This window comes from Pongo pygmaeus, chromosome 15, assembly GCF_028885625.2.
Source record: "Pongo pygmaeus isolate AG05252 chromosome 15, NHGRI_mPonPyg2-v2.0_pri, whole genome shotgun sequence".
Taxonomy (NCBI): Eukaryota; Metazoa; Chordata; class Mammalia; order Primates; family Hominidae; genus Pongo; species Pongo pygmaeus.
This window is the reverse complement of record NC_072388.2, coordinates 76048764-76072235: the sequence shown is the minus strand read 5'-3', so window position 1 is coordinate 76072235 and position 23472 is coordinate 76048764. Positions and strand designations below refer to the sequence as shown.

General features: G+C 53.1%; 1 protein-coding gene across 3 annotated transcripts; it reads left to right on the top strand.

Moving 5' to 3' along the window:
- The first annotated feature begins 385 nt into the window (after nt 1–385).
- ZDHHC22 (zinc finger DHHC-type palmitoyltransferase 22) lies at nt 386–10753 on the top strand. Of its 3 annotated transcripts, none has more exons than XM_054448100.2 (4): nt 386–598; nt 2091–2233; nt 2443–2982; nt 8085–10753. In XM_054448100.2, exons 3-4 carry the CDS (start codon nt 2457–2459, stop codon nt 8348–8350), a joined length of 792 nt encoding a protein of 263 aa, XP_054304075.1. In that variant the 5' UTR covers nt 386–598; nt 2091–2233; nt 2443–2456; the 3' UTR covers nt 8351–10753. The 3 variants fall into 3 exon arrangements, with proteins under 3 accessions (XP_054304075.1, XP_054304074.1, XP_054304077.1); XM_054448099.2 differs by having other exon boundaries at nt 2047–2233; XM_054448102.2 differs by lacking the exon at nt 2091–2233.
- Nucleotides 10754–23472: the final 12719 nt, after the last annotated feature.

Genomic DNA, 23472 nt, shown 5'->3' with positions numbered 1-23472 from the left:
TCAAACCCAGGTAGACAGGCTCCAGAGTCCCAACTCCCAACCGTCTGTACACAGCCCTTCCGAGGAGATGACACTGATCTTCATGGGTGTTGCCCTGGCAAGCTGACCTCTCAAACCCCCAGGGTTCCTTCAGTCCGAGTGGAGAGCAGGGAAGGTCGTGGGACATAGCCGAGAGGGAAGGGCAGGATGATGGCTGGAGAATCCACATCGGGGCTGAATCCCAATCTCCTAGCTGGAACGGGCAGCTGAAACCAGGCAGGGCGCCCCAGCCCGCTCTAGGGGAATCGAGAGGGGAGGAGGGGGCAAGTCCACGAAGCTGAGACTGGCGGCCAGAGCACCGCCCCCAGGAGCGGAGGGAGGGGTGGCGGGGCTGGGGGGTGCCCAGCTGCCATCCCCGCCGCTTCCTGGCCCTTACTCGCTGGCGCCCAAGTGGGAAGCCAGCAGCTGCCCGCTCCCTCCTCCCCACATCCCCGCTACCTGCCCAGTTCCCGAAGCGAAGCGCAGGCTGCGAGCCAGCCGGGCCGAGCCCACAACTTTACAGCCTCGGGCAGGGCGACAGCCGGCGTCCGGGGCTCCTCTTGTCGGCGACCAGAGCTCGGTGAGTTGATTTCCTCACCCCTCTGCGGCGGCGGCAGTGCGGCGGCGGCGGCGCGGGGGGCGGCTTCCCATGCGTCCGGGAGGCAGTGGCCGAGAAGCCCGCGGCCGCCGGCGCTGCCGGTCTCTCCAAGGCTCCGGCTGTGCCGCCCTCTGCCGCGGGCGAGGCGGGCGCCAGGGCTGAACGGACAGCTCCCTACGCCCCGGGGCCCCACGGGCGGTCTCTGCTGTCCCTTCTCCCGCGCAGGGCCAGGGCTGAGGCTGCCTGCCGAGCGCCCCTCACTCCCCTAGCCCCTGTCCTTCGCCGCCTTCCCAGCGCTGCGGCGCATCTGGCTGCTCCCGCGCCCCCCTGGCGACCGGCGCGGGGAAGGCACTTGCTTCGCCGGAGCCCCAGGCCGAGGGCTCTCTGGGGTGGGCAGCACCGCCGCAGCCCCCGGCGGCGCAGGACTGGGGGCGGTGCCCAGCCCCAGGCGACCACCCTCAGGCGTGCACTGCCCTGCGCCCCAGCGTCAGGGAGAGGCCCACGCTCTCCGCGGAGGCTGCGGGTTCCCGGGGGGCGCTGGGACCTGCAAAGGGGATTCCAAGGTGACCAGTCGACCCGTGCGGACGGGACAGCCTGAACGGAGGCCCCGTGGCATCCACCCATCCTAGGTGCAACCGCCTTCCCAGAACTTTTCTCGCGCCTCCGGCTGGCCGATTCCTTAGCCCCTGGAAAAGTTCTCTCGGGCGCACGGAATCCTATTTCTCGGTGGCTTCCGAAGCTGGCCAGGAACCCCGGCTGTGAGGCGTGGGGTGGGATGGGGACGCGGTGAGGGCTGAGCACAGCGGCGAGGTCGATCCCAGGAAAGGCTGGCCAAGCATCCACTCGTGCGCCCAGGGCGGGCTTGTCGGCATGTAAAGGATTTCGGCTCCATGAGGGTTGTTTGGGTTTCTCTCAGCAGGAGGGCGGGAGGCGGGCGCGAAGGGGGGATTTTAATTTCGCCTCAAATGAAAACGCTCTTTGCAAAGAAATAGCCCGGGCAGCCAGCGTTGGAGAGATGTGCTGGCCAGGACCCGCTGACACCGGTATTCTGGCTGCGCCCCCACCTCACCCGGTGCCCAAGAGCGAGTGTGAGTGTATCGATTGTTCTAATTGATTTTTTAAAGCTAGGTAGCAGAGACTGCGTGTCTGTACTCGCGGATATATACGTACACAAATACAGATACACAAGCGCACACAGATTACACGTACAGAGTCACAGACAAGGACACACACACACATCGTGGTCCCGCACGCACACATACCTCCAAAGAGCCTTGGGTAACCGGTGAGGTCCCTGAGTGCTGCCCAAGATGTGTGTGTGGGTGGGGGCGCAGGGACGGAGAAAGGGGAGTGTGAAGCAGGATTTCCAGCAGGTCAAATGCCGCTGATTCCCCGCCCCCGACCCCAAATCCTTCCCTTTCTCCTCCTAGGGAGGTCTGAACCAGAAATCCCAAACCTGGGCTTGTTTCCACAGCCACAGAGGGGAGGAGTCCTATCCCCCGGTGCCCCCCACCCTCACAACTCCTATAGACTGCAAACGAGTCCGTCCCTCCTGTGCCAGACTCTGCCGCGCCAAGGCGCCGAGCTCGCTCAAAACCCCAGGCAACGCATCCCCAGGTAGGGCCTAGACCCGAGGCCGCTGCGGGCTCGGGTCTCTGGCCTGCTTGATCCGGGGTTAGGGAACTGGGGAGGGGAAATCCGCGGGACAGGGGGTTGGGGGCGTGGAGTCGCGTGCAGTGCCCCAGACGCGCGGCACGGAGGAGCGCGCGAGGGCGCCCCCTGGACGCCGCAGTCAGTCAGTCCTCTTCTCACCCTGGGCCCCGCAGGAATGTAATCGAGGATGCTGGCCCTGCGGCTGCTCAACGTGGTGGCTCCCGCCTACTTCTTGTGCATCTCCCTGGTGACCTTCGTGCTGCAGCTCTTCCTCTTCCTGCCCAGCATGCGCGAGGACCCCGCGGCCGCCCGGCTCTTCTCGCCTGCCCTGCTCCACGGGGCGCTCTTCCTATTCCTCTCGGCCAACGCCCTGGGCAATTACGTCCTTGTCATCCAGAACTCCCCAGACGACCTGGGGGCCTGCCAGGGGGCCTCGGCCAGGAAGACTCCATGCCCCTCACCTAGCACCCACTTCTGCCGCGTGTGCGCCAGAGTCACCCTGAGGCACGACCATCACTGTTTCTTCACCGGCAACTGCATCGGCAGCAGGAACATGCGCAACTTCGTCCTGTTCTGCCTCTACACCTCCCTGGCCTGCCTCTACTCCATGGTGGCCGGCGTGGCCTACATCTCCGCTGTCCTTTCCATCTCCTTCGCCCACCCCTTGGCCTTCCTGACGCTCCTGCCCACCTCCATCAGCCAGTTCTTCTCCGGTGAGTGGGCCTTGGCGGGCAGATTGGGCTCTACACAAAGACCTCCCACCCCAAAGGTTGCCGGGCCCCAAACCCCAACCCCAAAAGTTGCCAGATTTAGCAAATAAAAATACACACCGTCCCGCTAAATTAAAATTTCAGATAAACAACTCATAATTTTTTAGTATAATCATGTCCCAGATATTGTATGAGATACACTGAGAAAATTTGCTATTGGCTATCTGAAATGCAAATTAAGCGGACATGCTGTATTTTATTAGTAACATCCCCCCTTACCCCCATCATCCTCATCCATCATGTTATCCATATGCTCACAGAGTTGTGGCATCCAGGTAATACACCTGCTCAGTGCCAGGGAGGGCTAGGTGCTGGCCATTCCTTCATGTAGCCCCATGAGGTACAACCATGCTATGACATTCCTCTGCCTGGACCCCAGTTCTGCTTACATGTCACCCAAGGACTCTGCTCTCCAGAGGTCTCACCAACCAACTGCAGTAATATTGAACTTGTTGCCAGTCCAGACCAGCAGGAGGCTAAGCTCTGTCCTCCTGCCTATTATGTTTGACCTCACCAGCCTGTTCTCCAGCCTGCTGATGGCTCAGAGCAGAGGGAACTTGGGTGGGAGAGGCATGCATTTTTTTTTTTTTTTTTTTTTTAGACAGAGTCTCACTCCATCATCCAGGCTGGAGTGCAGTGGTGAAAGCAATCTCTGCTTACTGTAACCTCTACCTCCCAGGTTCAAGTGATTCTCTGCCTCAAACTCCCGCGTAGCTGGGATTACAGGTGTGTGCCACCACGCCACGCTGATTTTTGTATTTTTAGTAGAGATGGTGTTTTACCATGTTGGCCAGGCGGGTCTTGAACTCTTGACCTCAAGTGATCCACCCACCTCGGCCTCCCAAAGTGCTGGGATTACAGGTGTGAGCCACTGCACCTGGCTGAGGACTGCACTTTAACTAGTATGCACCAAGGACCACTACCTGATACCTGGCCCTAGAAGGACTCAGCTCCTGGTGGCAGTTCTTACCACTTTATTCCACCTTGAGACTGGCTCCTACTGCGTTTCCTTCCACTTCCTCCCTACCCTGGCCTTTGACTCTGAATGGCTTAGCTTCCACAATGAGTAGTGTCTACGTGCTTGAGCGTGCATGTATAGCATTGTTATCTCCATTTCTCAGATGATGAAACCGAGACTCAGATGGGATTAAGTGGCTTGCCCAGTATCTTCCTACTACTGAGTGGCAGTCTCTGGTCTGGGGGAAGCCATCATTTCAGTCTTTGTGGTGGCTACAGCCCAGTTCTTCCCAGGCATAGAACTATCATGCCATTTGGCGGTGGGAACACAGAGATACAGGGGGGACCCAGCTACGGGGGCTGCCTTCAGGGCTGGTGGCTGAGCTGGGTCCAGAACTCACAGCTTTCAGGCCTTCTGGATCCCAGCACTGGCACAGGAGGCTGCCGGGACCAAAATAACCAGGACGGGGGAGGGTGGGTGGGTGGGCTAGTGGGTGGAGTGTGAGCACAGGCAGGTGGAGGGATGAAGAGAGCCAACAAGCCTGCTTATACTTTCTTTTCCAAGTAGTTTCGCCAACCGTAAAAATGGATGGTTCCGGAAGGAAGACCTTGAAATGGTTTGATTTAAGATAAATCTGGGCTTGAGGCCTGTCCATATGTGCTAGGTTTGATCTGATGGGAGAACAGAGCCAGTGAGTGCCCACCTTGGGGCCCAGACTCCTGTGCTAGCATCAGTTCCAGTGTCTTTCACTTCCTCACCATATCCACTGGAAATAGGCGACCAAGACTTCTTACCTCCAACTCTCCTATCTCATCTTTTGTGACCTTTCATCTTTCCTCTTGACAACCTTCCTTCTTTCCCTCCCATGACATACACCCCACCTGTTCGGCTTTCCCTTTCCCATTCCTCTTGTTCCCCAACCCTCAATCCGAATAGTTGGTAGCACCCTCTCTCATCTGCTCAGGAGGACAGGTGGACAGAAAAGAGTAAGAAGCATGGGTTGTTTAATAGAAATTGAGTTCGAGATCAGCCTGGGCAAGAGGGTGAGACTCCGTTGCTACAAAAATAAAAAATAAATAAATACACTAGCCAGGCATAGTGGCATGTGCCTGTTGTCCCAGCTACTCAGGAGGCTGAGGTGAGAGAATTGCTTGAGCCCAAGAGTTTGAGGCTGCAGTGAGCTATGATCATGCCACTGCATTCTATCCAGCCTGGGCTACAGAGCAAGACCCTGTCTCAAGAAAAAAAAGAAAGAAAGAAATTGAGCTGGCCCCAACTCTGGTACAGATCTGAGTCAGATCTGTCACCAGAGCATGGATGGCTGTGAGTTTGGGCCTTGAGAGCTAAAAGTGGGAGGGGTTTTCTGGTGTGAAGGTGGCGGCCAACCACAGGCCCTCAGCTGATCCAGAGAGGGAGGCGGCTAGCTAGTTAGGTTTCAGAAGTTGCCCTTTCTTTGGGCTTTGTGGGACCAGTACAGGTTGCTGTGTCACCTCTCTGAACCTTATTCTTATCTGGGAAATGGAGATGCCACCATCTGACCTGTATCGTGGCATTTGGGTAAGTACACCAGCATGATGGGTGCTACCAGAAAGTCCAGTAAGAGGGAAAGGGGACTAATGTTCATTGAGCACCTATTATGTACCACCTACTATGCGTGTCACATTTCACCCATTCCTCATGACAAGTCCATATTATCATATCCATTTTTAAGGCTCAGAAACCAAAGACTCAGCAAGGTTAAGTTGCACCAACACCACACAGCTGGTATGATTCCAAACCAAGATTTGGAGTTAGGGCTTCTAGCCTCCAAAGCTCATACTCTTTCCACCACACCATACTGCCTCTTGGGGGCTGCCTCTCTGAAGCTGCTTCTCAAATGAGCCACTTTGGGAGGGAGGGAGCTACTTGTCCTTGGATGTATTAAAAAGTATGCTGGGTGATTATTTGTCAAAGGTGTTATAGATGCTTGTTGGGAGGAAGGGGCAGAGAGATTGACTGATGTGTCCTTTTAGGCCAATTAGGAAAATTCTGTGATTTTTAAAAAGAAGCAGAACTATTATTAAATAGTTAAGGGGAGCTGAAGCAGCCAGGCTAGGTAACTTCAAACACTTTTAGAGAAAGCAGGTCCCCAGAATAGCCTTTTGTAGCTGCTGCATGGGGCCAAGAAAAGGCCGCAAGGTCTTTTTCTCGTGCCTTGATTTAGTGCCAGGAAAAAGCCCTGTGGGAAATGGCTTCCATCCACCCAGGCTTGTTCCTGGGGCAGTGTTGCAAGGCAGGCGCAAGCTTGACAGCTCTGATGTTCTCACATCCCAGCTCGAGGGCCATCTTTGCCTGTCAGCATTCCTCACGCCAAAGGGCACCATGGACCTGGGATCCTCCAACCCGCACATGGCTGCCCAAGCTAATCTGTGCCGACATGGAAGAAGTGGGTCAGGGGATGGCACAGCCCAATGTGAGCCCTGTCCCACTGCTGCCCCTGTGCCAGTGGAGGGGCTGCTCTAAATGGCAGCTGGGCCTATCTGTCTCCAGCTTTGTTAAAAAAAAAAAACAAAAAACAAAAAACAAAAACAGCTATCCAAGCTCCTAGGGATGAGGAAAAGAGGAGGCTGCTAATGAGAGAATCTAAATCAGATCCACATCCTCCCTGGCTGCTGAGTCCACCACTGCTCATACTGGACAAGTGTTGAAAGCCCAGTTGACAGGGCTTTGGAAATTGGAGGCTGGAGAGACTTGGGAAGAGGTGGGCTGGGGCAAGAGAAGGCTAGGGAAAGGGCAAAATATGGTTAAGATTTTCAGGGGCAGAATAGGTTTTAAGGTGGAGTCCTTAGAGGAGGTGCCCCACTCCACAAGAGGAGGTGATAGGGTTGCTCTACAGGGAGCCAAAGGCTAAGGAATACTTTCGAATTAACTCCAGGGTCCAGTGCCCTGGCTGCTGGGTAGGTCAAGGTAAGTGTCTTTGCCACAGCTGCCAAAGTTGCAGCCCAGCCAGGACTCTAAGCCCTGAAAAGGAGAAGGAGAAAGCTTGATAGTTTCAGGAGTTGAACTCATTTTAGATGTAGTCTCCTGCTCTGTAAAATGACCCTCTGCTGGGAGCACCGCTCTGAGTGTGAACCGGGATGCTGACCACTCTGTACATCATTTTCTTGAATCATGCAGCTGTATGAAATCGTTAGTATTATTATACCCATTGTACAGATGAGCGAGCTGCAACTGAGAGGCTGGGACACTTGTGCCAGTCCACACAGCTGGGACATTCAAACCTAGCATGGACCAGCCACCCAAACTCTGAGGAAGAGTGTGGGAACTGTTACTCAGTGATTATTTCAAACCAGTAATAGGAAGTGCTTGGTTTAGAGGGATTCTGGGGAGATCCTGCCCCACGACACAGGGCTGATGACCTTGGGGGCCTCTTCCAGCAAGCTTTGATTGACAGAACCAGCTCTGGTGGAATGCTGTGGTGGCCACACTGTCCTCTTGTTAACATTAATGACTGAATTATTCTCTACGTTGGTGCTCTGGGCTACTCTTGAGACTAAGCTCATGACTTATTCTTCCCGGCTCTCCATCATGCTGTCATTTTCCTGAGTCCTCTCAACCAGCGTTCCCAGAATAATAGGAAGAAGGTGCTGTGGTCTAGACAGCTGCCCAGGCACCTGCTCCCTCTTTAGGGTCCCCAGCTCACCCCTCTCTCCTCCTGAGCAAAACCCCTTCACCCTGCTTCCAGCCCAAAAGGAGAAAGCAGAGAGAGACAGGCATCTCCTACTCTACAGAAATGTTATCAGCGGCCAGGTGCTGCCCCAGGAGCTGAGGGCTCTCCTTGCTAAGCTCATCAAACTTAGCTCTCTTCTCCGCCAGATCTCCAGTCTTCCCCTCTTGCCTCAGGTGCCATCCCCACCAAGAAAAAGTTAGGGCAGCTGGTTCTTCCTTCCTCTCCCTCACTGCAGCTGCAGCGCTGAGGTTGCTACAAAATGTAGCGTCAATCTCATTGATCTCCCTCCCTCCCGGTGGAAAGCCTGCCTAGATCGCAGTTCTGCAGGTGGCCTGGGTGTAAAGCGGCTCTGGTGTTTCCCCTCCCCCTGCCCTGCAGGAGCTGTCCTGGGTTCTGAAATGTTCGTCATCCTCATGCTCTACCTCTGGTTCGCCATCGGCCTGGCCTGCGCCGGCTTCTGCTGCCACCAGCTGCTGTTGATCCTCCGCGGGCAGACCCGCCACCAGGTGCGGAAGGGGGTGGCAGTGAGGGCCCGGCCCTGGCGCAAGAACTTACAAGAAGTCTTCGGAAAGAGGTGGCTGCTGGGCCTGCTGGTCCCCATGTTCAATGTCGGAAGTGAGAGCTCCAAGCAGCAGGATAAGTAGTAGACACTCCCATCATTTATCTCTCTGTCTCTGTCTTGACTCCTCCTGAGCATAAAACCATGGCAGCCTTGTCTCCACCCATGACTCACTACAACCTTGTGCTGGTAAGGTCCTAGCATCTTCCCCTCACCTTCCACCCATGAGAACAGCGTGGGCTGGCGGATCATGACAAGGAGGAAAAATGTCCCCCCAGGCATTTCTAGGCTCCTCTAGCAGCCAGGTGGCTGCTAGCCGTTAGGCTGCCTCTGCTTTCCTTCCATCCCCTTGGGATCCCTGCTTTCCCCCTCTTCCTGGCTCATCCATTCTCCACCATGTCTCATTCATCACTGCTGTCTGCTAGAGCCCTTCCTGTCAGCCCCCATGTTGGGAGAGGGGAGTGGATTCTTGCTGCTGGTATGAGACTCCCTGGGACCTAGAGGCTGGCAAATGTTTAAAATCACCACGTGTAAGAGGCAGCCAAGTCAGCTCTGCCAACTGCTAAGGGAGTTGGGAAAGAGTGGGTGTGTGTCTGCATCCCCTCTGTAGGAAAAAGAACTCAGTAGCTTGCCGCTCCCTCACCCCGCCACCAGGTTCAAGACCTTTTCTCTGGGAGACAGCAATCAATGGCCTGCTTTTTCCAAATGTTATTCCCTGTCCACCCTGCCCCATCTGGCCGGCCCAGCCCAGTCCAGGACCTGGCTGGGTGCTTCCTCTCCCTGGAATTCTTCCAGCCTTTCTACTTGATCTCCAGCCCCTAGGTCTTTGCCAGATGATGGGAAGGCAAGGAAGAAGGGACAGGGAAAGATAATTACTGATAAATGAAGGGGGTATTCGACTGTATAACCACATGGAAGAGTGTGTGTGTGTGTGTGTGTGTGTGTGTGTGTGACAGAGACAGAGAGAGATGGTGAGGAGTGTTGTTAGAAACATATAGGAATAATGCCTAGGGGAAAGGGAGAAGTGAGAGGGACAATTAGGTTCATTTATGCCCTATACAAAGGGCATTCCAGCAGCTGAAACTGTTCAATGTTTGAATGGCTGCCTGTGAAGGTAGTGAGTGCCCCATCACTGGAGGTATTCCAGCAGAGTCTAGGCAGTTGTCTGCCAGGCATGCTGTGGAAGGGATTTCTGTACAGGGTCATTCTAGGTGAGCTTACACATTCCTTCCAGTCCCAAGGTTCTGGTGTCCTGGTTGTGATTGCTGGACCCAGAGGCAAGATCTGCAGAGATGCCTGTGAGATATTTGCTTTCCTGGAGGGGAGTGTGGGCGTGGGAGGGGTCTGAAAATCAGGACCCAACCCAGCCACTGAAGAGAGAGTCTCTGCAGAGACAGGGCTACCTGGGTGGTTGAGGGGACTGGCATTTGAGGACAGGGAGATGGAGCAGTGTCATTGTCGGTGGCAGGGCGTGGGGGGCAGTGGTGAGTTAAGGCTGAGGAGTGGAGATGACTAGAATATAAGGGTGCAATTCCCAGACCATTCCTGCGCATCTGACTGACTCCGGTGGAGGCACTGCTGTGTGTTTTCTGAAACCCAGAGGACCAGACCCCTGGGGCATATAAAGGAGTAGCGACAACACAAGTGCCCCCTCCTGACTGGGTCCCAAAGCCAATATGACATCCATGCAGGCAGCAGTGCTGAATCCATGCCCTCCAATGTCCAACCGCCGACTGCAGCAACCTGCTGATAGCTGCACAACAGCCTGGGTTCTTGAGCAGAGATTGGGAGGACTTTACTGTGGTTCTGCCTTCACGCCCCCCGGAAAGCTAATGTAGTATTGGCTCCACCTGCTCATATTTCTCCCTCCCATATTCATTCCTTCATTCATCCATCCTACGTATATTTATTGAGTGCCAACTACGTTCCCAGCCTCTTCCAGGCACTGGCAATGCAGTGATGAACAGGATGACAAGATTCATGCCATCAGGGGCACCTTGTCACTGCCGTCTGTGCACTGATTCACACTCCCTGCAAAATGGTCACTCTGCCATCTTGGTGGTTGGTGGGGCAGGTCATTTGGAAAGAAAAAATGTGATAGAGACGGCTGAAGAGGGGAAGCCTAGGCTGCCTCAATGGAGGAGTCACCGGGGGCATCTTCACCCCCAATTCTGGCCATACTTAAGCAATGGGAGGGAGAGGGAGGAGGGGAAGGTCTGGGCAATTTTGGCCTTGACTCTTTCCTGATCCCAGAGCTCAAGCTTAGAAGCCAGCCCTGCCATTTCCAGCCTCCTGAAGGCTCAGCACGGTGAGGCCTGACATCCTGGGGAAGGGCAACAGGGAGACCTACAGGATGTTGGCTTCTTGCAGCCTGGTCAATGGGGGATGACGGTGGGGAGGTTGCCAGATGTGAGACTTGAGTAGCATTTGTACACATGGCCCTGTATTGTCCTTGAAGAACATCAATAAAATATATGGTTTTAAATTGGATTTGATATGATTGTATGGGCACTGTTGGTAGCAGGGCTGGACTGTACTGATGCAGCCATACTAGCTATTCAAATATTTAAAATAAGTATTGAAAATACTAAGAAATTCTTACAACTAAGAAAGTTGGTAAACAACCATGGCTCAGATTCTCTGAGTATCCTATCCCTTCTGCCCCTGCCCCTCCCTGGGGACCCTTGATTCACTCCACAATCCAGCAACTAAAGTGATAATGCCTGGCACATGCATGGGGTCCCCCAGCCCTGCTGCAGCCCTCAGTCACAGTCCATTGTAATTTGTCAGGGCTGGGCTGTGTGGTGCTAAATATGTATAACCTCTGGTTGGTAACCAGAGGTTTCAGTGCTGGGGTCCATGGACCCACAGGGACCAGAGATGGAATATCTTACCTAGGAACTTCCCTTTTCCTCCTTCTCCTTCCACTCTTTCTCCTCCTCTCCCTCCCCTCCCCATATCAGAAGACAGGTGAGGAAAAGAGTGAAGAGAGTCCCTCTGCTGATCCTCCACAGACAGAGCCAACTGCTCCTAGGGATCAGTCAGGCCCCCTGCCCTCTCAGGCCCTGCAACATCTGGAGGTCTCAGGCTTCCCAGCCCTGGGGACAGTTGGGAGGGTGTTGAGCCCTTCAGGGAGTGGGCCCTGAGCAGATGAATGAGCAAGGCCTCTGATTCATCCTAAAGACACAAGGCGTGGACTGAGGAAGGATACAACTGCAAAGAGCTGTTGCAGAACCCTCAGCCCAGCCGAGTGTCATGATGGTGTACGTTCCCTGAACACACGCCAACAGGAGACCAGCTTTGCTGCAAGAACTAGGTGAATGGAGCTGTGGCAAATCCTCAGCACATTCTAGAGCATGGGCTGCCTACACTCCACAGGGCAGGCACCACACTTGCCTTGGTCACTGTCATATCCTTGATGCGTAGCAGGGGCTAGGCACACAGTAGGCGCTCAATGAATATTGCCTGAATGATGCAGATTTAGTGCTCACATGCTTACTCCACATCTCTTATTCCCGTGCTGGACCCAGGACTGCACTTTGCACATTGTGGGGCTAGAAAACAGATGAGACCACTCTCTCTTCGAGGAGTTCCCATTCTGGCAGAGGTTTCTGGGAGTGCTCAGAGAAGGGAGAGAGCACATTCTGCTGCTAGGTCTGGGGCCTTTCCATGATACGGGGCCTGGAAAGATGGATGAGATTTCAGCAGGCAAAGAGGGACAGGGAGGGCTTTCCAGGGACAGAGAACAGGCCTGGGCCTTGGGGTGTAAGGGATATCATGAAGAGGCAGAGGAGGTTAAGGCTGAGAGTAGGAACCCAAGCAGAGAGGGCTCTGAATGCCAAGCTAAGGGACCTGGAGGGCATTTGACAGGCAATAGGGAACCACTGAAGGTTCTGAGCAAGGGAAGGGAGCAGCATGATCAGAGGTAGATTTCAGAAAGCGCAGCCTTGGAGGATAGACTGGAAGTGGGAGAAACTGGAGGTTGAGGGATCTGATAAGAGGCATGTGCTGTATCTCAGTGAGATGTAACTAGGGTCCGGGTGGGGATAGTGGTTGTGGGATGGTAAAGAGGGGAAAGATATCAGAAGCACTTCATAGACGTGGAGCATGAGTCTATCCCTAGAGGGATGCTAGGGAGGGGGCCCAAGATGGCCCTGAAGGTGAAAACGGGGTGATTGTTAGGAGGATTGGGGTGGAAATGATTGTGACAGTAGGGTTCAGGGCCATCTCATGCACTAGCCTCTGTCGTTGGCCCATCAGATGGCAGTTGATGTCATTCTTAACTAACCACTCTGTGTCCATGGAGGAAGGGGTTCAGGGACATCTGCCAGTCATTCTTTACAGCACAGCTCTCTGACTCCCACAGCACGGGTAGAATCATCTGTCAGTGCCAATAGAGATCATAGGTCCTCAGGCCCATGTGCTGGAGAGAGATGCTTGGCTTCCCAGTGCCTCAACCTTTCCATCCAGAAAGTGGGTACACTCTGCTTTGACCCATGCCCTAGTGTCAGATTAGGCAAGGCAGGAACTGCCTCACTCTAAGCTCCAGGAACCCAAGGAGTTTTGGAAAGACGACAAACTTGAGGAGACTTCAACCCAGGTGCCCCTCCACTGTAACAAGTCAGTCGTTAGGTCCCAGGGACTATCTGTTAGCCAGTCTTTCTCCTTAGGAAGATGACTGTCCTTGTTACTGTCCATGCATTTGGTCCTCCAAATACTGCGGCTCCTGTCTGTACCCAGTGTCCTCCAACTGGCCTCATTGCTCATGAGATTCCCCCTCATCTCCCTCCTGCCCTGCCTCTCAGCATGCCCTCGGGGATGCTTGGGAAGCAGCCCCTCCTGCCAGGAAGAAAAGGAAGGATGGGCAGGGAGAGAGGAGACATTTCTCCTAACTTATCTGAGACACGTTAAAGGTGAGGCAGAACCTTGGGCCTGCTCACCAGCCACAGTGAGCCTGCTTGTTGGGGCGGGAGGTGTCTGGGAGTAGCTCGGTTGCTCCTGGTGTTGGCCTCTGCTTCTGCTCTCATTCCCCTCTCTATTCACAGTACTGGCCCAGCTCCTCCATTCATTCTTCAAAAACATTCATCGATGCTGACTCTATGCCAGGCATGATGCCAAGAACCAGGAATGCAAAGATGAAAGAGACCCAGTACCTGATCTCAGGGAGCTCACTAGGAAGAGAACAAATTGCAGATAGTTGCGATTCAGTGGCACGAAAGTGCCGATGGGAGGACAGGGTGCTACAGAAGCCTGGAGGAGAGCACTTACTTGACCAGGGCAGACCTGAAGGCTTCCCAGAAGAGGCAACATCTGGGTCATGCAGGATGAATAGGAGGGGGCCAGGCAGAAAAGCAGGGCTGTGGGTGGGAGTGGAGGTAGGAGGGACTATGCAGAGGCAGAGATACCAGGTGATTTCTGGGAATTGCAAGTCTGCATTTAGGAATGGTGGGATGTGAGCACACACCTGCAGCCACAACTGCAGGTTTGTCCTCAGGCCACGCTCCCCATGGACCCTGCCTCCTTCCTCTGATCACTCCTTAGAAAACCCTAACTCACACCAGCTCATGGTGTCCTGTTTGGATGAGTCAAGCATGAACTGATGTCTAGTTTTTCTAAAGGATCCACAAGTCTCCAGGTTGGCGATCAAAGGTAGAGGGTTAAGTTCATTTTCCAGAGAATCAACCCAAAGATGCTAGAGCTCACCTGGGAACATCTGAGATTCCTAGTCTTCTCTGGGCCCAAAAAGGGGTCTCTGGGAGCTCCCCATCACTCTTGCCTTCCTGCACAGCCTCAGCAAATGGCATTGGAAGGACACCATTCCTAGCAAGATGGCTTCCAGGAGCTACAATAGAACTGGAAAGGCTGGAACCCTGAGATGTAAGCAGTGACTTTTGTTATGCCCATCTGGACTGGCAAGGCAGCTCTCTGCGTGGACGTCTGCACCCTGGTGGGCACCTCCCCACATCCTGTAACCTGGTGGCCCTAGCATGCCTCCTCCTTTAGCCTAGGCCCCTCCCAGCCCCTCCTCCACATCGCACTTCTCCATAGGACCTTTCTTCAACTGGTCCAGCCCCCTGGAAACCTTCTATCCCAAACTCCCACTACTGTTGGCAGCTCTCTGTCACTCTTACTCACTCTCTTCTGTAGGTTTTTTCTCCTAACTACTGCATGCCCTTGGAAAGCAGAAATAGAGATGGTGGAATCCTTTAGTTTCCCCCTGTCCCTAGCATGGTGTAGGACACTAACATTGTTGATACAGTCATTCCACTACTGGTGACAATGACCAAGATTTGCTGAGCCTTCCCTACATGCCAGGTGCTTGTCCTATACACATTTTTTCTGTATTAACTCACGTATTCCTCATAGCAATCCTACAAGGTATGTTTTATTATAACCCTGACGTTCCAGGAAAATAAATAAATAAATAAAGGCACAGAGAGGTTGTGTAATTTGCCCAAAGCCTGAAGCTAGTAAGTGGCAGAGCCAGGATTCAAACCCAGGCTGCCTGCTCCAAGGTCTATTTAACCCGGCACTAGACTGTCTTTCCATTGTGGAATATTATAGACACACAATACATTCCCTGCTGAAAATTAACAAGGAGCCAAGTTTCTACTCATTCATTCATTGATCTGTTCATTCAACATGTTTATTGAGCACCTACTATGTAATAGGCACGGGTGGATACAGAGAAAGGAAGTAGGCTCAGCTTGTGCCTTGCAGAGCTAACAGTCAACTGCTTATGGTGACTTTGCTGGGGAAATGGGGGTCCCTAGGTCTTTCCCAGCTAAGGATTATGGGCAGATTGCCCTGGATGAAACTACTTCTTCCAGGGCAGAGCATCAGTGGAGGTCTGAGGACAGTCAGGGCTGAGGCTCAAGGATGACACCTAGTCAGGGAAAAAGCCCAAGCTCTTTCTAGATGGCGGTCCTCCCAGGCGGTGTTGGGGTACCTGCAGGAGGGAACCAGACCCTGGCAGAGGGCCAAGCACAGCCCAGCACACTTCTACCCCCATCCTTGCAGACCAGGACACGGAGCCACCAAAGACTCTAAAATGAAAGTAGGGTCTGAGGAGAAAAACACCTGCAAAGCCTGTCTATGACAGAGAAAAACTCTCCAGAGAGGGCAACAGACAGCTACTGAAGTGGGGTTGCATGTGAGGGTCCCCCCATGGAAGGCCAAAAAGCTGTGTAGGAGGGGACCAGAGGGCTGACCTGGAACTCAGAGAGGAGCGGAGCTGGCGCTGAGGCCTTCCAAAGAGGCAGTCCTGTGTGTGGGCTTCTCCCCAGCCTTCCTGTCCCCAAATACCCCTTTCTGGCTGGCTTGTGATGCCTGAAATTCCCCTACCATGAATATGTCCTTCAAAATAGTATTTTGGCTCCCCAGGCCCTTTGTTTCAAATTCTGGGAGGTATTTGCCACCAAATACCTTGAAATGAGGCTGCCTTCTTTTTCTGATTGACAGCTGCGAGGTGGCCAGAAGCTGTCTGAAGGGGTGATTTTAGGTAGAGGCGAGGGGAGAGTGGTGCCCAAGGTGTGAGGTACTCTGTGGGGAAGGAGGCCCTGCGGGGTGTGGTGACCCTGGGCAGGGCAGGCCAGAGGGGCAAGGACTGAGGTGGCTGGGGGTGCAGGACTGAGCAGCACTGCTCTCAAGTCCTCAGTCAGTAAGTGGCATCCTGGAAAGATCACACTGTGAACCCGGAGTACCCAGTGGTTCTGAGTCCCTGCGGGGTGTGGTGACCCTGGGCAGGGCAGGCCAGAGGGGCAAGGACTGAGGTGGCTGGGGGTGCAGGACTGAGCAGCACTGCTCTCAAGTCCTCAGTCAGTAAGTGGCATCCTGGAAAGATCACACTGTGAACCCGGAGTACCCAGTGGTTCTGAGTCCCTGCGTGACCCTGGGCGGGTCACTGCCCTCTGTGAACACAGGACTCGCTCTTAGACTTGGTGAGGATTGCACACACTTGGCCCTCAATGGGGCACATGGTTTTAACGAACCCCAAAGGGCAAGTGCCTTTTACTTTGCCACAGACTCCCCCCACCATTGCCCAACCCAGAGCCACCCCACACTCTACCCTTGGCTATCTGGCCCCTGAAGGCTTTGAATTTGTGACCCCTGAAAGCCAAGCTTCAAGAGGGCTTAGTTTTAGTCCCGACTGTGCCCTGGATGGGCTGTGTGACCTTCCACAAGACCCCGGGGCCCCATTCCGAAAACCTTCCACCCAGCGTGCGGTGTGGGGAGATGGTGGTGGGAAGGGGGAATACGACTGAACAGCTGGAAAGACAGGGGAGGGGAACTGACACGAATTGGATGCCCCAAGCAGCAGAGGTCACCAGCAGCAGGAGAAGGACGGTTCTTGCGTTTGCTCAAAGACCTCGAGGATTGCCGTCTTGTTCCAAGTGGAAAGAGAGGGAGGAGACCTGGGGAAGGAAGCCAGGAGGCGCAGCTAAGGGGCAGCGCGGCCCCTCAACCTGACGCACCGGCCTCCGAGGCCAAAAATTCCCTCGCACGTGCCGGGTAATTAATAAACAGACTAGCAGGGGCGGGGGGCGACGGCTAGCCGGAGAAAGGATTTAATTAGCAACGCTTTCGGGAAAGAAAATTAAATTACAGGAAGCAGTGGTGCAGGCTGCGGACCACAAAATCCCGAAGCCGATTCCTCAGACCCCTACGCGCGTCGGGACCGCCTTTCCATTGCCCCTGCCGTGGGATGAAGGCCGCGCAGCGTGGGGCGTCTGTCCGGGCTCAGGTTGCGACGCCGTCGCGCGTGGCCTCCCCGGCACCCGCCGGAGCCCGCGGCTGTGGCTCTGGCCTGCCGGGAGGGGGCGCCGTCGGGCCTCCGCGCTCCACTCTCCCCGCGCTTGGCTGCCAGTGTTGGCTGCGCGGGGACCGCGGGCCGCAGCCAACCTGGGCCTGCCTTGCCTAGCCGGAAAGGGCGAGATCATGGGCCCAGATTCGTGATGCCAGCAGTGGTCTTACTCGAAACTCATCTAAGCGTAAGGTGAGGAGAACCGGCCTGATGAGTGGGCGGCAGGTAGTGCAGGACACTGCAGTCTTGTCCACGGCCCGGGCCCCGCGCATCACTGCGTCTCCGAGAGCGCGCTCCGAGCCCAGCCCCTCCTGGGAGGTTCTTAGCCCTCAGGTGCCACCGCGGCCCGGGGACCCACCTCCTCTCTGTCTCCTGGCGGGTTTTCTATTTGTCACAATAGCGACCATTCCTGAGCTCGCGCTAGAGCCAGGCCTGGTGAGTGAGTACTTAGCTTAGGGAAGGGCACCAAGCCCTGTGCGGTGTGATTTTTAGCCCTGTTCGGCGGAAGAGGAAGAGGAAACGAGCTCAGAGAGGCTGAGAAAGTCGCCCAGGAACACACAGCTGGGAAGACATTGAAATCCACATCCCACTGGCTTCTGAGCGCTTCTCCAGCAGGGGAGCGCCTGTTTTTCATTCTCAGTCTCTAGCACAGAGCCTCGCACGTGGGTGCTCAGGAAGGATTTGTTGAAGGAACGGCAGATTTTCCCTTGTCAAAGGGGGTGCTCATAGCTGAGGGGTGTGAGGATTAAATGAGATGGTGTGTGTGTAAAACACCTGGCTGTGCACTTGGAGCACCGTGAGCAATTAGTTAAAGCTGGTGCCAGTGTTAATGAAGCTCGACAGTGCGAGGAGTCACTGGGGACTTTGGTAAAATGTAGATTCCGAATCAGCAGGGCCTGTGACTTTGCATTTCTCACAGGCTCCCAAGTGTTGGCGATACTGCAGATGACAGTTACTTCGCTGTGTGGAACTGGTCCCCACGCCTCCTCACCCCAGCCCCAAGTCCAATCCCCCACAAGGGAGCCACTGCAATTATTCCCAGCTTTGTCTGCCTATCTGCAATCCCCTGAGGAGCTTTAGAGAATATCCATGGGGGTGGGGGAAGGCAGGTCTTTTCCCCAGAGTCTGACAGGTCTGGGATGTGACCTGGGCATGTTCAAAGCTCCCTAGAGGATTCTGCTACACAGTCAAGGCTAGAACCGCTATAGGGGAGGTGTCCAAGGAAGGCAGTAAGCGAGCAGAGGAGGTTTGAGGAAGTTCACTCGATGCAGGTGTGGAGGACAGATTGTGCAGGAGCCTGGAGGCTGAGTCACCAGCTAGGAGGCTGGGCCAGCTAGGAGGCTGGATCTGGCTAGGGTAGGGCTGATTCCTCCATAGCTCCCCACCCACCAGCTGTATAACTCTAAAGGAGGGTGAGGCATGGGACAGGCTGGGGAGAGCTGGAGAGCATGCTTGGCAGGTATTCTGCAGGGTGTGTGCAAAGGAGGGGCTCTGTTCTGGGTGCAGCAGGGTGCCAGAGGTAGGCAGGGAGCTGGGTTGTTTTGCTGGCCACTGTCTGTATGTACAAAGTGGAAGGCTGGCCTTGGACTGAAGCCAGCTCAGAGCCCAGTCCTTGTTCTTGGAATGGCACAATTCACTTGCAGTAGCAATCTTATTATTGTTTACTGAGCACCCACTACGTGAGGCCACTGTACTATATACTGTACATTAAGGCACAACAATCTTTCAGAGTTGACAGTAACTTAACAAATGAGGAAACAAGGTGCAGAGAGGTTATATAACTTGCTAGGATCACACAGAGACCAGATCAAGATCTAAAGCCATGATATTTCCATCTCACCAAGATGTCTCTACTCCTGCTCTTGCCTTTGGCTAAAATGCTATTCCCCTTTCCTCTCTGTACCTGTATCAGGTGAACTCCCTTAAAACCCCTCTGCTCACATTACTGCTCTCCTATGTTGTCTCTATGTAACAACTGAAATAATCTCTAAAAGTTATGTTCTTCATCTCAAATGAAAGGGCTGTTTGCAGATGACTGACCAGGAACAGACGGCTTATCGAAGCTCTACCCTATGCCAAGGCTGAGATCTCAATCACTACTTAGATCTCAATCATCATGAGTTCCTCGCAAGGTCTCAGGGAGCTCCTGCAGCTCTGGTCTGTGATTTTCCTTGGGCACCAGGCACAACCTTGCGTCACTCCTTTTCCTGTGGGTCATGACTCCTGGCTCAGATGCCTGGGCTTCAAGGCCAGGGACCACATGTATCTTTCTATAGACCCTGGGCCTCAACAAGTATTTGGTGCAGCCAGAGCCAGGACTAGGGTAAGTCAAGCAAGAGGCCATGTGAATGCTTATGCTGGCGGCAGCTGGGGAAAGCAGATGCAGGTGCTGTTGTTGTGGGTGAGCTCAGAAGTCTGAAGGTGGGTCGCTGAACAGGATAATCCACTGCTGATAACTCCCTCCTAGTGTGCTTGGGTGTGTTGGGGTGGACTTATAGTTTCATATTAAGGACTCCTGCCCTAATCAAAGGGTGCTAACCCCAAAGGTTATTAAAGCATTATCTTTGAAATGAGTAGGACATATCACCTTGTCTAGGCTTACACACCCAGCTTTGGACGTTTAAGACCTACAGAGACCAAAACTGTCAAAGGGGCAATTGACTAACTGATTGTCATTGCTACCTCCCACAAGACTAGAAGGAGGGACCAGGTCTGTTTTAGCCACCATTTTATATCCACAGCTCGGTCAGCAGCTGGGACATAAACGTGTTGAAAATGTGTTTCCTTGAAACAACAATGACAATGCTTTAGTCAGGTAAGCTGCAGGAATCATTAAAACTTTCAGAAGAAGGAGAAATGATCAGGTTTTGGAATACAATTTTGTGAGGAAAAAGGTGTGAAAATCCGAGTGACAAGGACCATGTTTTTGAGGATTTTTAAAGGTCCCCAAAGTGGGACCTACCCCAGGGCTGACCTGTGGCCTTGTGTTGTCTGGTGCCTGCTCACCTCTGATCCTGTGGGTCCAAGAACCGTTTTTTCCCTTGAATTAAATATTTCTGCCTTGAATTAAATATTTTTCCCTTGAATTAAATATTTCTGCCATGTTGACTTTTTTTTTAAATCATTCAGTGCATGCTGTCCCACATGTCCTGATCCCCATTCAACTGGTGGGGCCAGGAGCCAGTCTTGGCCATGGGCTGAGCAGAAGTGACATTGTCACTGCAGCCCAACCTGACTAGTACAATCAGCAATGTTAGTAATTTACTAGCTAGGAGCGTCACAGCACAACTGATGTTTATAAAATGCTTCAAGAATAAAATCAGCACAGGCTGGAAAGCATGATACTTCTAAATACCTTGCCAAGACAAGCATCAACTTGGATATCCTTTCAAAAAAATAAAAGGCTTTTTCACCTTAAAGTTCACCCTCTCGGCCTGCGAGAGCCCGGGGGACCATTATTGAAAACACACAGTCTAAACCACGCCTGTCACTGTGTTGTCAGGCTGCGGGTATCGGGGCTGTTTATTGTGACGTTCACTGCCCTTTCTCTGTGTTTTGCTGAAGTGAAACTCATTTGCATTTCCTGAGCAGCCCAGTGAGGAGAGGAGAGGCCCGGAAACCTTGCTGGAGCCCAGAGGGGAATCAGAATGAAATGTTAACCAACAGGACCACCAGGCCTCTGGGGCCAAGTTTTCCTGCCGTTTTTGAGGACAATGCAGGACTCGTTGAGGGTGTGGTGCTCCATTTGTGTGTAACTTCTTCAGGCTTCTTCTCTTCCCCCGACTGGGCAATGTATTCACTTGTGCAAGGGTTGAGTGGAGATGATGATTTCAACCCAGCTCTCTGTAGAGACATGATTATTATGTTTTACCATCTACAAGTGGTGGCAGGTCTTGATTTTTCAGGGCTTCTGGCTTTTCACTCTCACCCTCAAATGAAGGGCAGGCCCCATGCCAAGCACTCCCATCTGTCCACCCAGTGGGCAGGGGCTTTGTGGGCTGTCCCCAGAGAATGGAAGCCTTTGCTCTCTTCTGTTATAAAGATATTTACCAGGATGAACGAACATGCTTCCAAGGCCACTGCAATTCTTGGGATCTAGTGAGTCTGTAGGAAATGTAAAGGCAGCTAGTTTTACTCTCATGCTCTCCAGCCACTCTGACTGCCTTGCTGGAAGGATAATAATCACTCCACCTGCCAGGGCCCTCACGCGGGCTGGCCGCAGGATCCCACTTTCGGTTTTCGTTCTCCTTCATTTTCTAACAGCTTCCACCCACTCCCTGGGTTAACTTCATACTCTATGGGCCCTTCTTGCTTTTTTGCTCAACTCATCTCCTCCAGCTGCTGTAATTTGAGGCAGGAACCATACAGACTGTTCTTTCAAGCAATCCTGTCTTGCATAACTATCCTTTAGAAAGAGATAGGAAAGCCATGTGTTTTAAGAATAAATGGGGGCCAGGCACGGTGGCTCATGTCTGTAATCCCAGCACTTCGGGAGGTTAAGGCGGGCGGATCACCTGAGGTTGGGAGTTCGAGACCAGCCTGACCAACATGGAGAAACCCCATCTCTACTAAAAACACAAAATTAGCCAGGCGTGGTGGAGCATGCCAGGCGTGGTGCAGCATGGCTGTAATCGCAGCTACCCAGGAGGCTGAGGCAGGAAAATCGCTTGAACCCGGGAGGCGGAGGTTGCCATGAGCCAAGATTGCACCATTGCACTCCAGCCTGGGCAACAAGAGTGAAACTCCATCTCAAAAAAAAAAAGTAAAAAGAAAGAAAAGAATAAAGGAAGGATTCTGAGAGGAAAAAACCAAAATGGTCACACATGGATCCACAGAACAGCTCCTTCCAGGAAGCCAGTCAAAGAGTAACCATCCTGGGTTGATATTTTCTCTCCTCTCATTCACTGTAAATGAGATTTTGGTAGAAGACAGTCTTAATTATCCCAAGCAGTGACAACCCTGAAGGGGCTGAATGCCATCACTTGAATTCCATCACTGGGTCTGTGAGCGGCGAGGCTGCCTCACTCCATAGAGCAGTTTTAAAACACTTTTGAGACATCATTTTTTTGCGTTGCACCTTCATCTCAGGATGTCAAGTGCATAGCAGGGATTATGCCCCTCCTCTTTTGATAAAAGAAACTGAGGTAGCAGAGACAAAGGCTGCAGGAGCTAGAGCACAGTCGTTGTTTTCTTCTGCCTCTCTCTCAGGGATTCTGATTGTGCTGTGTCACCCAGGCAGACTTCTCATCTCTAATCTCTCTTCTGGTGTAGATGAAAGGTGGACCCAAAAGGCTTGGACCAGAATAAAGACCTCACAAAGTATCACTGCATCTATGTCATCTCTGACTAGTGACAGTGAAAATAATGTTAAATCAACCCAAGTGGTTCTGTTTTTCATTTGGCTTTTTTGTGAGACAGGGTTTCTGTCACCCAGGCTGGAATGCAGTGGCATGATTTTGATTCACTGCAACCTCCGCCTCCTGGGCTCAAGCGATCCTCCCACCTCAGCCTTCAGAGTAGCTGGGACTACAGGTGTGTGCCACCACACCCAGCTAATTTTTGTATTTTTTATAGAGACACGGTTTCGCCATGTTGCCCAGGCTGGTCTCAAAGTCCTAGGCTCAAGCAGTCCATCCACCTCGGCCTCCTGAAGTGCTGGGATTACAGGCATGAGCCACTGCACCCAGCCCCAAATGGTTCCTTAAAACACACGAAGAGGCCGGGCACGGTGGCTCACGCCTGTAATCCCAGCACTTTGGGAGGCCGAGGCGGGCGGATCACGGGGTCAGGAGATCAAGACCATCCTGGCTAACACAGTGAAACCCCGTCTCTACTAAAAATACAAAAAAAAAAAAAAAAATAGCTGGGCATGGTGGTAGGCACCTGTAATCCTGGCTGAGGCAGGAGGCTGTAATCCTGGCTGAGGAGGAGGCTGAGGCAGGAGAATGGTGTGAACCCGGGAGGTGGAGCTTGCAGTGAGCCGAGATAGCGCCGCTGCACTTCAGCCTGGGCGACAGAGCAAGACTCCAATTCAAAAAAAAAAAAAGAAGAAACATCATCCCTGGTTGTGCAGAGAGAGGTCTGAAAGGAAATAAGCTAACTGACACTTTCCCAAATACAAAAGTTACCTTCTTCATCTCAAATGAAAGGAAAGGGCTGTTTGCAGATGGCTGACCAGAAAAGGAGATGATCTGATTTAACCCCAAATCATTCTCCTTTTGGGCCAGTAAGAATTCTTTGAGACCAGGTTTTTACATGGGAGGTAGTATATCCACATTAGCTGCAACAAGATAATCATATGAAAGGCAAAACCAATGCAGACTGGCAAAGAGCTTCTCCCAGAGGTCCATATAAAGAAGTTAAAAATCTGACAGAACACCGTACTATAAAACCATCTTACTGGA

What these genes read in the sequence shown, in the direction of transcription:
- ZDHHC22 (XM_054448102.2), top strand. Translation starts at nt 2,457, where the DNA reads ATGCTGGCCCTGCGGCTGCTCAACGTGGTGGCTCCCGCCTACTTCTTG. An exon ending in CATCAGCCAGTTCTTCTCCG is followed by an intron (nt 2,983 to 8,084) that starts GTGAGTGGGCCT and finishes CCTGCCCTGCAG; the next exon opens with GAGCTGTCCTGGGTTCTGAA.